General features: G+C 39.3%; 1 protein-coding gene across 1 annotated transcript in view; it reads right to left on the bottom strand.

Annotated features, from left to right (window-relative positions):
* LOC118799908 (synaptoporin) overlaps positions 1-13757 on the bottom strand; it is a 53743-nt gene extending 39986 nt beyond the window's left edge. Inside the window, exons 1-2 of the mRNA XM_036560005.1 lie at positions 13740-13757; positions 13581-13646 (exon numbers count right to left, since the gene is read on the bottom strand). Coding sequence (XP_036415898.1) covers positions 13581-13646; positions 13740-13757 — 84 coding nt within the window. The remainder of the gene's footprint in view (positions 1-13580; positions 13647-13739) is intronic.
* Between the last annotated feature and the right edge of the window lie 641 nt (positions 13758-14398).

The following is a 14398-nucleotide window of genomic DNA, read 5'->3' as shown; positions in this document are numbered from 1 at the left end:
ATCAGTGTAATTCATTGTATAACTACGTCAGTAAAGCTACACTATGTAAGTTTTAGGGATTTCTATCTCTCTGGTAGAAATGTGTAATTGCACAGGATGTGTGGAAGAACTTTTTGTAACATCGATTGTACTTCAGACCCCTTCCTTGAATGAATGAATCTCAAGATTGTGAGTGTGTTGAAAGAGCATGTTCATCAGTTTAATGCTGATTTTGCACTAGATTTTACACCTAAACATCGAGCCAGACCTTCTTTTTGAGTCTTTTTTGTGCATGTGATGTAATATGTAAAGACATATGGTGTAGTTTAAAAACCCAACGACTCACCGCCTCTGAATTTTAAATTAATATTTCAGGCTGTACAGGGCGACCCAGAGCAACAGACACACCATATTTTTAGTGTATTTTTGGTTAATGTAACTAAATAATACAATTATTTTTAAAGCAACACTACATAGGATTTGGGGATTTGGAGACCCTTTCTGGTGGAAATATGTAACTGCGCACAACGTTCAGAATAACATTTTGTAATGTGGGTTGTGCTTTCGACTTTTGCGCATGCATTGAAAGAGAATTTGAAGAGAACTCAGCTAAAACTTGGCAAAGGATGTGTCTTCCGAAGGCATGTGAATTATCTACTATTCTCATCATATCTTCATCAGTATAATGTTGATTTTGCATTTGAGGCCTAAACATCGAGTCAGCCCTTCTGTTTTGAGCCTGTGTGTGACTTTAATATGTAAAGATGGATGATGTGGTTCACAAAACCTCCTGCCAAATCTGTCCTAGTACCTCTGACTTTTAAATGGTTATTTCAGGCTTAACAGGGCGACTCACAGTGGTGCACGCAAACCACATTTTAGTGTGTTCTTTTTCCTTTATACCCTGTAATGCTACTTTTTTCAGTTATAACCAACATAGTGCTGCTTTAGTCAAACAAATAAGTTCTTGAAAGAATGTGACAGAATGAAAATCAAATGTAAGTGAAATTTAATGCATAACTATGTAATTAAGCTCACATACATGGAATCAGACATTTTTCCAAGTAATTTTGGACTGTAGCTTTTGGTTCTTTCATCATGAAATTTACACATAATGTAAAGGGTAACAAGTATGTTCACATTCAAAAACAGAAATAGAGATACAAGGTCTATATATATATATGTATATATATATATATATATATATATATATATATATATGTGTGTGTGTGTGTAGCAAAATCACAAGGTTAACTCACAACAGACACAACAGAGTGGGATTCTACTGGTGAAGGCTCTGTGGCTCTGTGTTTAGCTGTATTGTTTCAGGAGATAATAAACGGCCGAGGTCACAGCAGCGAAGCGTTTCTGGCTAGCAGCGTGTTAAGCCTGTGATGCGACTGTATGAGCGATGCTTTTTGGCCTGTTTGAGCCAGGCTGGATCTGGGCACTGCTTCCATGCTCTGCTGACCATAAGCAGGCATAAAATCTCAATTTATTTTTAAAATACTGCTTTTTTTCCCCATCCTTCTTCCTCTTGGTCACTGTCTCCCTGTGGAGTTTCCATGGCTACTCGGTCACATGACCCAGCGTAGCCCCTCCCCTGCCCTGCAGTGACTGTCACAGCGGTTTGTCTGACTTGGCCACCCGACCGGGATACAATCCGATGTGTGTGTGCGTTGTCTGAGCACGAGAGGCCGAGAGACAGAGAGCGTATATGTGTGTGGCCCTATACGATAAAGCCCGAGGCCTCAGCCGGCAAAGGATTAAACGCACACATTGCATACCATTCCAGAGAACTAATTATTCAACACATGAAACCCAACCACTGCATGTGCTTGAGAAACGCAGCACAAGCCTCAGCTCTTGTTGTCAGTGTTTAAAACACACTCAAACCAACTGATACTCGACTGATCAACTAATTTAAGAACATTCTTAGAAATAAAGGGCCAAAAAGGTTCTCTGGAGACACTGAAAAGTGAGTTTTGGTACCAAAAAGAACCTTTAAATAGATACTCTTTAAAGAAGTGTTTTATAAATGAGATGAAGAACCTTTTAAATGTTTGTGAATGTCCACATCGTGTAACATGATCATGAGTTCAAGCCAAGAATCATTTAGGAACCTTTATATTTAGGAGTGTGCTCTGCCTTTTTTTTGGTTCCTCTTCCTTTACCACCATTATCATTTAAAGTACAAGCAATTTCCCCCTTAATGGCAGAACAAAACAACAGAAGCCATATCGCCCCCTATGCTTCCTGCAGTGTACTGCAACTTGTTGGAATCATGATTTGCATCCTATGGAGTATTAAAGAGTAATACTGCTACTGTAAACAACAAACAGATTGACTTTGCTGACTGATTGTTGCAGCCCTAGAATTTGCAAAGTGGTGGTTTGGTCAGAAATTAAGTTTGCACAATGTTCCCTTTACTCCCAATGGCAGATGAATGACCGCAAACCAGATATTCTGTATTTTTCAATGGAGCAGTGACAGTAAATCCTGCCACCACCAACAGCCAAACATTCTCTCAAGAGTTCAGTTTTCCCAACTTTTATCATCAGCCATGATTGGAATAAACCTAGGGTTACCATACTTTGCGATTGTGTGTGTGGATGTATATGTCTGTCTGTCTGCCCTGTGATGGACTGGCGACCTGTCCAGGGTGTATCCTACCTTCTGTCCAATGACCACTGTGATAGGCTCCAGCGCCTCCCCCCACCCCCACGACCCAGAAGGATAAGCAGTTTAGAAAATGTGTGTGTAGAACAGATGCATTAGTGTTTAGGTAAGTTTACAGTATTACAGGTTGATGACCACTGCTGTATGACATACTGTCATCTATACAAATGGACAGAACAAAATTTAGACTTGATACAAAAGTCTGCCACTGTTTTAAGCTGTGATATACTTGCATTTTGACATGAGGCGTGAATGAATTAAGTGAAGCATGCAGTTAACAGGATGCTAACAGGTTGATATAAGCTTGTATTACTTGTTAACTGCATTAGCTCGAAACTCCAGTACAAGTACCAGACTGTTTCCAAACAGCTAAGCTATTGTTTTGTCTGTACTCGCCCCCATGCTTACCTTGCCCTATGTGTTCAGTGATAGGAAAGCAGTGTGAGGTGATGTGATTGGATCCAACCTGGCTGAGCCTCCTCTGCTTCCTCGCATCTCTTTCGAGACGCTGAAGCAGGATATGAACTCAGGGTCTAGTGGCGCCGTTGGCTCTGGACCAGACAACAGGCAGTGACAGCCAACCTTTCTTCTCTGAGTCAGCCACATCTGTCCACAGCCCTGGAGGATCCATCAAGACGTCCAGGGCTGAGCTGAGGCGGGTTTAAGACTTTTTTGCTAATCCAGGTGGTTGTGGACGTGGGTCCGTTTTGCAGAACTATAGGTGTGGGTCTAAAAGTATACTGATCTATGCTACTCCAGCCATGTTTTATTAGCATAAATAGCTATGTGCTAAAGCTTTGGGCACATTGAGCTTCAGCACTCAGCATCATGCTTGTCAAAGATTCCTTATTAGCATGAAGAGCAGTTTTTGTTTAACTAATGATTTGAACGATTTGAAAGAGTTTCGAGTGCTGAAATCACAACAAGGGGATAAAATGTGTGGCTTTTGGTTTTATTCCCAAGATTCGGCAAATGTCAGTAGTTTTGCAGTTTTACTAGGAAAACTACAAAATCAAAGCAACTCTTTCTTTGAGAAGCTCATATTCTACATTTTCTGTATGTTATTGCTGTGAGTTTGAGTTTTTTGTATTGAAATAAAAAATAAAACATAAAACATTTTTTTTTACAACTTTTGCACGGGCCAGACAGAAAGAGATAGAGAGAGAGAGAGAGAGAGAGAGAGAGAGAGAGAGCGAGAGAGAGAAGGAAGAAAATAGAGGGAAAGAGAGAGAAACAGTGTGAGAGAGAGGAGAGGAATAAGAGAGAGGAACAAAGAGAGCAAGAGAGACTGATAGAAAGGAAAAGAGATGGAAAAGGATAAAAGAGAAAGAGAGATGGCAAGAGGAAGAAAGAGAAAGGGGAAGGGAACAGAAAGCGTCAGAAAGAGGTAGAGGAGAAAAGAAACTGAAACAATAGGATAAAAAAGAAAGTGGGAGAGACAGGGAGAGAGAGTGAGATAAAGACAAAAAGACAAAGAGAAAGAGAAAGACAAAGACAGGAAAAAAGAGGTGGAAAAAAGATGAAAGAGAAAGAGAAATAGTCAGAGAGAGATGAAGAAAGATAAAGAAAGAGAGCGAGACAGGTAAAAAAAGAACAAGAGAAAGAAATAGAGAGAGAGAGAGAGACCGAGAGAGAAAGCGATTGAGAGCAAAAGAGTGAAAAGAGAGAATAAAAGAGAGATACACAGAGAGAGAAGAGAGAGAGATACAGAGAGAGATAGAGGGAAAAGAGAGGATAAAAGAGAGATAGAGAGAGAAGAGAGAGGTGGAAAAGAGAGGATAAAAGAGAGATACAGAGAGAGAGAGAAGAGAGGGGAAAAGAGAGGATAAAAGAGATAGAGAGAGAGAGAAGAGAGAGGGGGAAAGAGAATAAAAGAGAGATACACAGAGAGAGAAGAGAGAGAGATACAGAGAGAGGGAAAAGAGAGGATAAAAGAGAGAGAGAGAGAGAGAGAGAAGAGAGAGGTGGAAAAGAGAGGATATAAGAGAGATAGAGAGAGAGAAGAGAGAGGGGGAAAAGAGAGAATAAAAGAGAGAGATACAGAGAGAGAGAGAGAAGAGAGGAGAGAGAGAGGGGGAAAAGAGAGGATAAAAGAGAGAGATACACAGACAGAGAGAAAAGAGAGAGGGGGAAAAGCGGACAAAAGAGAGATACACAGAGACAGCTAGAGAAGAGAGAGGGGGAAAAGAGAGAAACAGGGGACAGAAAGAGAGCAAGAGACAAAGGAGAAAAGAAAACAATAGGATAAAAAGAGAAAAAATGGGAGAGAGTGTGAGATAAAGACCGAGAGAGACAGACAGGAGAAAGTCGGAAAAGAGGATTAAAAGAGACAGAGAAATAGAGAGAGAGATGAAGAAAACGAAAGGGAGTGAGACAGGTAGAGAGAGACAGAGGGAGAGAGAGAGAGACTCTGACTAAACGTGATTAGTACTGCGTGTTTCCCGGGTGATAAGCTGCTGTTTTGTTATTTTTTTTTTCTGAGGACTCTTCAAATAGAGAGAGGGGAGATTTGTTTCCCGAGAGGAGATGCATCACTCTGCTCCAGTTCTCCAGCCTTCAATTGCAATAATTATGTGAAATGGCATTGCCACTTAACGCCGCCATCCATTTGCATAGCTGAGGGCCGCTGGTTGGGGAATTTTCCCTCTATACGATGCTGTGCTGTAGGGCCGGGAGTGACCCATAGACTCCTACAACGCCGCACCATTAGCACTTGACCTTTTGACCTTGGGGCGCCCCTTTGTTGGGGAAATGAAGAAGCGGGGGCCCTTTGAGGACCATAAGCACCGACACACAGCAGCAATGGCCTGGATTAGCCCGGAACTATAACCTTGTTCAAAATGCACAGGGATTAGCAGAGCTGCATTTTGGAGGAGCTTCAAATTTGAGATGTCCTGCACACTGGCCTCTTAAACGGCTAGTCTGATCTATTCTACTCTATTTCTGAGAAACGGCCTCTCTCTCACACGTACACGTACCATGAGTGTCCTATTTTAGAGTTTTAGGTTAATTACCTCTCTGTAAAAAATACACGCTTGGTTCCTGTTCAAAACAGCTTGACTCATCTGGCATCATGCAAATGTGTGGCTTAGTTCAACAATAGCAGTGAACTGGCAGCCTGATACAAAACCGTCTGTCTTTCTAAGAGCTCGTCCCAGACAAACAATCACTTTCACCCAAGACTGAATTAATGAAGCATTTCTCTTTTGCACTGTGAATGTGTACACAGTGCTGTTCAAGAGTTCTCTATTTCACTATAATCACTGTTCTCAACTCTACAGAACTTGTAGATGAATGCATAAATAATTCTAATGTCTTAGTACTTTCCAGGTTTCAAAATATTAATAAGAAGAAAGAACACCATGTATTTTAAAAGAGGTGAATAAATCTCAGGACAGATACCAGGAAAAAAATGACAGACTAGTATAATCTACTATTTATATTATATCATTGTTCCTGGTGCTCAAAAAAACACAAAAAAACATATTGAATAAAATATCAGATATGTTGTGTTTACATTTCTGTCTGTTGATACATAAACATTTATAAGAGTGGGACTAAATCTACCTGGATTATATATAATTTATACAACAATTAGTTCCAGCCACGCAAGCTGATTGGTTGAGAAGTGTTCTAACGGTGCTGTTATTTCGCCATAACATCACAGGTTTTTTCACAAACACTGCATCATTCCGCTGAGACGCTGTTGCTAAGCAACAACTTTACCCACTGTAGGAGACGCTCAAGCCATCTGAACGTTTGTACTTCTTACTTTGCCACAAACAGAAAATGGACACTTTTAAGATCACATTTGACCGACAGTCGATTTGGTCAGACTCTGAGGATGGGACTACACTAAATTCCAAAACTGTCAGTTGATCCGTGTGGAGCTGGAGAACGAACTGCCGGCTGTGCAGCGAGTAGCAACAAGCTGCTTGTTAAGGAACTATAATTTGGTGGAAGGAACTGCGAATATTAAAACATATTAAACGCCGCGTTCACAGCCCAGTTTGTTTATTTCTTACTTTATTTATTTAACTGTTGTTTAAAAGCACTAGAAAACTCAAGGTCAAGTGTTATCGCAAATAACATCACGGCTGTGATTTGGTCGCAGGCACGAGCCGAAGGTGATGTTATTTCACGATAACACACTCGCTGTCATGTTCTATTGCTTAAATAATATATATTATTGAGATATAAAACATTCATTTCTGTAAAAATATACAAACAAATAGATTTTAAGCACATCCCAAATGTAAACATCTGTCCCATGTTGGTCACTCTTTCAAACAGTTATCTGCTTATACCAATTTGATTCCAATACAGTCGTGCATTCCTGAAAAACATCTTATCTACCAAGGGCCAGTGTGGCTGCACCTTTTGGGGTGATAACCTGCAGCCACACCGGCCCTCTGCGGATAAGACTGGACACCCCTGCTTTAGACCATCATTTTTAAAAAAAATCTTTTTTTTTGTTATACACAGTTTTGAGAGAAGGATTCACGCTTATAAAAGAAACATCACTGATATTATTAATGGTACCTTTATTAGAGAAATAACCTTTGTTTTCCATTTTATGTCAACTGTTATTCTTTTTAGAAACTTGCTAAATACAAAATGGTTATAAATGGACATTCAGTACAGCACACGGTAATTTGAAAGTGCCAGGTTGAGTTCCAAAGTTCATATAGTGGGAATATTTCATGGGGACCTATAAAAATGGTACTTTAAATACATTTTTATTACTTTAACTTACATAAAAAGTTATGAATGTTTTTTGTTCTCCTGTACAGTTACTGTTTTTGACATACGTGGTTTTGGTCCTACAATGTTGATATTCTAATAATGCGCCTAATAACAGCAGTAACTAAGTAACATTTGCATACTATTTCAATGCTGAAGGTTCTTAAAGCGAGAATATTTATGCAAACACACAGACACACACACACACACACACACACACACACACACACACACACAAACTGTAACCATTAGAGCTAGGCCTTCATTTTGGGCTGCAAATGTCGAAACTCGAAAAAAGAGAAAAACATCGGCTGCAAACAACCACTAACCTGATCTAGTACTACGTTGGTGCTAAGCTAATGCTAGAGAGCATGAAATGTTTTGGCTGTTCTACGTTAAAATGGTCATCTGAAGCTTTCTATACAATTTATTTGAAGGCTATAACATATCTTTCTCCTATATATATATATATATATATATATATATATATATATATATATATATATATATATATATATATATATATATATATACAGTGAGCCTTTCAGTAAGGAGCCCTGACAAACAGCTGCTGTTGTTTTCCATTTCCAGACTACCACTCCTATACTGTCAGTGACGAATCTCAGACTTCCAGAAGGCCTAGAGTGATGTTTTTCTCACAAACCTGGTCCCACCCACTGCAGATCAAAACATGATTGGTTGATTCCACTTTCACTTCCTTGTTAAGTTGGTAGTTAATCTGACACATTAGGCCTTCAGTTCAGCTCCTGAAGGCCTCCAATAGGAGAGGTTTCTTGCCTGTATCTACCTAGATACCACAGACAAAAAAATGCTGATTGGACAATTTTCACTTGTCTGTTATAAAATTTTAACACTTTTGTTTTGAGTCAAAACTTAACAATGAAACAATAGTAGTACATTAATAGCAGCAGAGTCTGAATACAACAAGCATGATGACTCTCTTAAATAATATGACCTAAAAATTACAGTGATTTTTTTATAATTACCATCATGTTTTCATCAGTAGTTAATCTAATGTGTACGGCCTTCTGTCCAACTCCTGAAGACCTAACCAATCTTTTTTAGTTTAAAATAGTCATGATAGGATCTGAGTTTCCCACTGCATAACTCCACTAAACACTTTGCTACTAAAGACACATCTCTATGTCTTTGTAGCTGCTATGTCACTGGACATTTACATTGACCATTCAAAATGTGGCATCAGCAATTAAAAGGACGTATGTCTTCTCTATTCTCCAGCATGAGACACATACACACCCACACACCCAGGGAACTCTATAGGACACTTCAGAGAGCAGCTTCTGCTTGACTTCATGGCAGACGCTTGCAGCTGTTTTGAAGCGTGTTGGCCACACTTTGACAGAGTGCCAGAGAGTGAAAGCTCCAGCCTGTCTCACACACACATATACACACTCGCACACTTGCACATTCACACACTTTAACTAAACCCACACCAGCTTTTAGGATAAATGTGTGTGCAGATGTCAGCATGGTTGATGTTAAGGTCAGGGTCACGGCCGGGTTACTGTGCAAGTCTAAAGCCAAAGTCACATCAGACATAAGTAAAGTTGTTTCTTCATTGATTTTGTTCATTTTTCTACTGTTATTTTTCTCTTTTTTACTATTTTTTATTATTTGTACTACTTCATCATTATTACCATTTTAGTTTTTATCTTTTTTTATTCATTTCATTTAATATTTTTGTTTTTATTTTTAATTTTCCCACTTAGTAATTGCATTTGGCTGTTTTGATTTAGTCATCATTTTGTCTTTATTTTATCTTCTATACATTTTTAAAGCTACACTATGTAAGCTCCTGGGATTTGGAGAGCTCTCTGGTGGAAACATGTAATTGCACACAACATGTGGAAGAACACTGTATAACATCAGTGGGATGAATCTTATTGTGAGCTCACTGAAAGAGAATTTAAAGAGAATTCAGTCAAAACCCGGTGAAGGTTGTGTCTCCTGAAGATGTAAGTGAATTATCTACCGTTGTCATCATATATTCATCAGTATAACGTTGACTTTGCATTTGAGACCTAAACATTGAATTGGACCTTATTTTCGAGCTGTGCCTGTGATGTTAATATGAAAAGAAGTAAGACACGATCCTTAAAATCCCCACAAACATAAGACCCAATGCCTCTGACTTGTATTTCAGACTGGTAGCAGTGCGGCTTTAAATGCTTTTATATGCTTGCTTTATTTCAATTTCTTTGTTACACTTTTATTATTATAGATTCATATTGACCTTTATTTTAATCCCTTGTGTTTGCATAATGCTGGTCTACACTGTAAACGAGCGTCACCCTAAATGTACCCCAAGTTTAAATAAAGGTTGATTGACTGACTGAATGAATTTTGCTTCGTGCCGAGTTCATCTAGATGAATTTTAACCACATTAACCATAAGTGTAATTTCCAGGGGGCTAGGGGATTACAACCCTCCCCCCACCCCAAACTATATTGTGTAAAAATTCATGGCAGAGAGGTACATGTAGAATGTTTTAAGGCAAAATAATCCACAAAGAAAACATTTTTTCAGATTTATCACTATTTTACCATTATCAGCAGTACAAATAAAAACTCAGAAGGCACATGTAGGTTCACTGGTGGTTTTGGATTGTAAATAAAAAGGCTAGTCTTGCACTGTAGGCATTGCAACCCCTGGTTCCCATCGCCACTACTGAATAATGTAGAAATTTTGAGAAATGGGTGGAATTCCCCTTCAAACAAGCACAACAGCAACCCCCTCTCGCACAAAGATACAAACACACTCAAGCACACGCCTTCATGCACACGTGGTTACACACCCACCATGAAAAAACAAACACGCTCTCACACGCACACACACACGCACACACACACACACACAACACACACACCACACATACACACACCACACATACACAGTGGATGTGTTGCCTTAAACATTTTTGCTTAATGCGTAATTAAATATGACAAGACTGAATTCTGAATATGCTCAATGAATGCTAATCTCTCTCTCCCTCACTCTCGCACACCCCCCCACACACTGTGCTTTTTTAAACGTTCGCTCACTGGAACCTTGCGTGCTTACACACACAGTCAGTATTTCTGTCTGCTTTCATATTGCCAGTCTTTAAACTCTAATTGAACTGCACATACTGATGATCTACTATGAATACATAATGAAGCAAAAATATTCAAACATTTTTGACAAGTAGACGTTAATAGGCTAAATTACCCAGCCTGAAACAATTCCTGCAGTAACTGATCATCTAGTAATAAGGAAAGACACTATTCAAGTCACTTTATTAATTTCAATAAGTAATTTACAAGCTCCTCATGTGCTGGATCAGATGTGTTACATTAGGAAAAAACCCAGAAATGTGCAGAGCATGGGGTCCCCAGGACTGACTTTGGGAACCAACGGGGTATCCCATGCAAAAGATTAAGTAGCCCATGTAAGAAACAAAGAAGTCAAATCTAAAAGACAAATGAGAACTGACAATATTAAAATGTTAATCCTCTGTCTTTAATTATTGAGTCACGTTTATTCAGCTAATCCTTCTGCTCTCAAAGATGAGGTAGCCCATGTGAGAGATTATGCAGTGATGTAAAAATTGTAATAGCTTGTGTGAGAAATTCACTAGCCTGTGTAAAAAATGGAGTAGCCCATGCAAGAAATTTAGTAGCCCGTGTGAGAGATAACATAGCTTTTGTAAAAGATAATGTAGCCCATGCGAGAAATTTTGTTGCTCATGAGACAGATCCCATAACCTGGGTAAAATGTGTAGTAGCTCATGGAATAAATTTAGTAGCCCATGTGAAAGATAATGTAGCCCATGTAAAAGCGGTAGTAGCCCATGTGAAAGATAATGTAGCCTGTGTAAAAGATTTAGTAGCCCATGTGAAAGATAATGTAGCCTGTGTAAAAGCGGTAGTAGCCCATGTGAAAGATAATGTAGCCTGTGTAAAAGATTTAGTAGCCCATGTAAAAGATAATGTAGCCCGTGTAAAAGATTTAGTAGCCCATGTGAAAGATAATGTAGCCTGTGTAAAAGATTTAGTAGCCCATGTAAAAGATAATGTAGCCCATGTAAAAGATTTAGTAGCCCATGTAAAAGATAATGTAGCCTGTGTAAAAGCGGTAGTAGCCCATGTGAAAGATAATGTAGCCTGTGTAAAAGATTTAGTAGCCCATGTAAAAGATAATGTAGCCTGTGTAAAAGCGGTAGTAGCCCATGTGAAAGATAATGTAGCCTGTGTAAAAGATTTAGTAGCCCATGTAAAAGATAATGTAGCCTGTGTAAAAGCGGTAGTAGCCCATGTGAAAGATAATGTAGCCTGTGTAAAAGATTTAGTAGCCCATGTAAAAGATTTAGTAGCCTGTGTAAAAGATTTAGTAGCCCATGTAAAAGATAATGTAGCCTGTGTAAAAGCAGTAGTAGCCCATGTGAAAGATAATGTAGCCTGTGTAAAAGATTTAGTAGCCCATGTGAAAGATAATGTAGCCTGTGTAAAAGATTTAGTAGCCCATGTAAAAGATAATGTAGCCTGTGTAAAAGATTTAGTAGCCCATGTAAAAGATAATGTAGCCTGTGTAAAAGCAGTAGTAGCCCATGTGAAAGATAATGTAGCCTGTGTAAAAGATTTAGTAGCCCATGTAAAAGATAATGTAGCCTGTGTAAAAGCAGTAGTAGCCCATGTGAAAGATAATGTAGCCTGTGTAAAAGCGGTAGTAGCCCATGTGAAAGATAATGTAGCCTGTGTAAAAGATTTAGTAGCCCATGTAAAAGATAATGTAGCCTGTGTAAAAGCAGTAGTAGCCCATGTGAAAGATAATGTAGCCTGTGTAAAAGATTTAGTAGCCCATGTAAAAGATAATGTAGCCTGTGTAAAAGCAGTAGTAGCCCATGTGAAAGATAATGTAGCCTGTGTAAAAGATTTAGTAGCCCATGTAAAAGATAATGTAGCCTGTGTAAAAGCAGTAGTAGCCCATGTGAAAGATAATGTAGCCTGTGTAAAAGCGGTAGTAGCCCATGTGAAAGATAATGTAGCCCGTGTAAAAGCGGTAGTAGCCCATGTGAAAAATAATGTAGCCTGTGTAAAAGATTTAGTAGCCCATGTAAAAGATAATGTAGCCTGTGTAAAAGCGGTAGTAGCCCATGTGAAAGATAATGTAGCCTGTGTAAAAGATTTAGTAGCCCATGTAAAAGATAATGTAGCCTGTGTAAAAGCGGTAGTAGCCCATGTGAAAGATAATGTAGCCTGTGTAAAAGATTTAGTAGCCCATGTAAAAGATAATGTAGCCTGTGTAAAAGCAGTAGTAGCCCATGTGAAAGATAATGTAGCCTGTGTAAAAGATTTAGTAGCCCATGTAAAAGATAATGTAGCATATTTAAAAGATGTAGTAGCCCATGGAATAAATTTAGTAGCCCATGTAAAAAGTGTGTAAAATGTGAGAGACACTGCCCATAGAAAAATGTAGTAGCCCATGCAAGAAATGTTGTAGTCCGTTTCAGCGATAGCATGCCTGTGGTGTAGTAGCCCATGCAAGAATTTAAGCAACCCATAAGAGAGACTGCATAGCCTATGAAATGCAGTAGCCTATTGAGAGATCCAATCAAACAGATTAGGTAGCTAGTATAAAAATAAACACCAAACCTTCCAGTATGCCTGGCTGATGATGAGGTATGCCTACATAATGAGGAAGGCTATGTGAGAGTAAGACTAATAAGTATCCTGTTTTAAACTAGCCAGAATTGTGTCTTACATAAACCCTGACCTGTCTGCTCTCCATAAACTGGACTCTTCACGCGCTTTGGGGGAAGCTGGAGTAGCAAACCACATCAATCATTCAAAGAGGAACTTTTTCAACATCAGTGCAGGAGTCAAACGTGCCAAATGCGCCTAAAGACCAAAAACACATCCCAGTTCGACCAGCAGCCGCGGTGCATTATATATACTCGCTGCGCTGCATGATGGAGCATCAAAGCCTGATGATGGATGAGGCGCGCTGTTATTACTGAACATGGCTGTCGTCTTCAATACTTATCCAGCCACGCAGCGTGGTCTAAACTCAGTCCCAGCACAGAGAATTTGCTCTTTTGCTTTTGTTTGTATTTATTTCCCACCAACTTGCCTTGAGTGCAGAGAGGCATGCGTACTTACCCACTCCAAAAGGCGAATAAACCCCAGAGGCACTTTCAGCACCTGAAATGTCCCAAGGGAAACGATCTGAAAGCGAAAAACAGAGGAGGAACGCTGTTTACTCTTGTTTTCTTTTTTATTTAGTGGTCTTGGTTTCATGACATGTTTGGTTCGTTCTACCTGGTTGGCGGTTTCCATTTTTGCTGCTGGATGAAAAGCGCGCTGCCCAGCGTGGAGAGAGCGAAAAACGGCGAGAAACGCACTGATTGTAGCACCGCGGTATTTTTTTCCACACCCGTATTGCGACAAGCCCCGCCCTCTTGTGCTACGATTGGCTAGCAGCTTGTACATTATATCCGACCGCTTGTGAGTATGAACGCCGGAGCGTGGATGCTATCAGCCAATCCTAGAGCAGCACAAAATTACTAGGCAATCCCAGCGCAGGATTAGGGAGCCTAATAGCCAATCCTGGGGTAGGAGGCAACCCGTATCCAATCCTGACGCACGAGACAGTTACTAGCCAATCCTGGGACAGGATGAGTGTTTTGCCGGAAAACGGGTGGGTAAAAAATAACGCGTGTGGTTCGAGCTGCTTCTCCACGCGTCTTAATTACTAGCCAAGCTACAGTCCACCTTAGTACACACTTTTAAGCAGCATCTAAAAACGTGTCTCTTTAACTTAGAATTTAATTAAAACTCTACTCGTGGTATTTATCTTTTAATTTGATCTGTGTCATTTTCTTATATGATTCTAAATAAATACTAAATTATTATTATTATTATTATTATTATTATTATTATTATTATTATTATTATTATTATAAATGAAATTCACTCTG

The sequence above is a fragment of the Colossoma macropomum genome, unplaced genomic scaffold, assembly GCF_904425465.1.
Source record: "Colossoma macropomum unplaced genomic scaffold, Colossoma_macropomum, whole genome shotgun sequence".
Classification (NCBI taxonomy): Eukaryota; Metazoa; Chordata; class Actinopteri; order Characiformes; family Serrasalmidae; genus Colossoma; species Colossoma macropomum.
The sequence above is the reverse complement of the archived record's forward strand: the minus strand, read 5'-3'. Positions and strand labels throughout refer to the sequence as shown.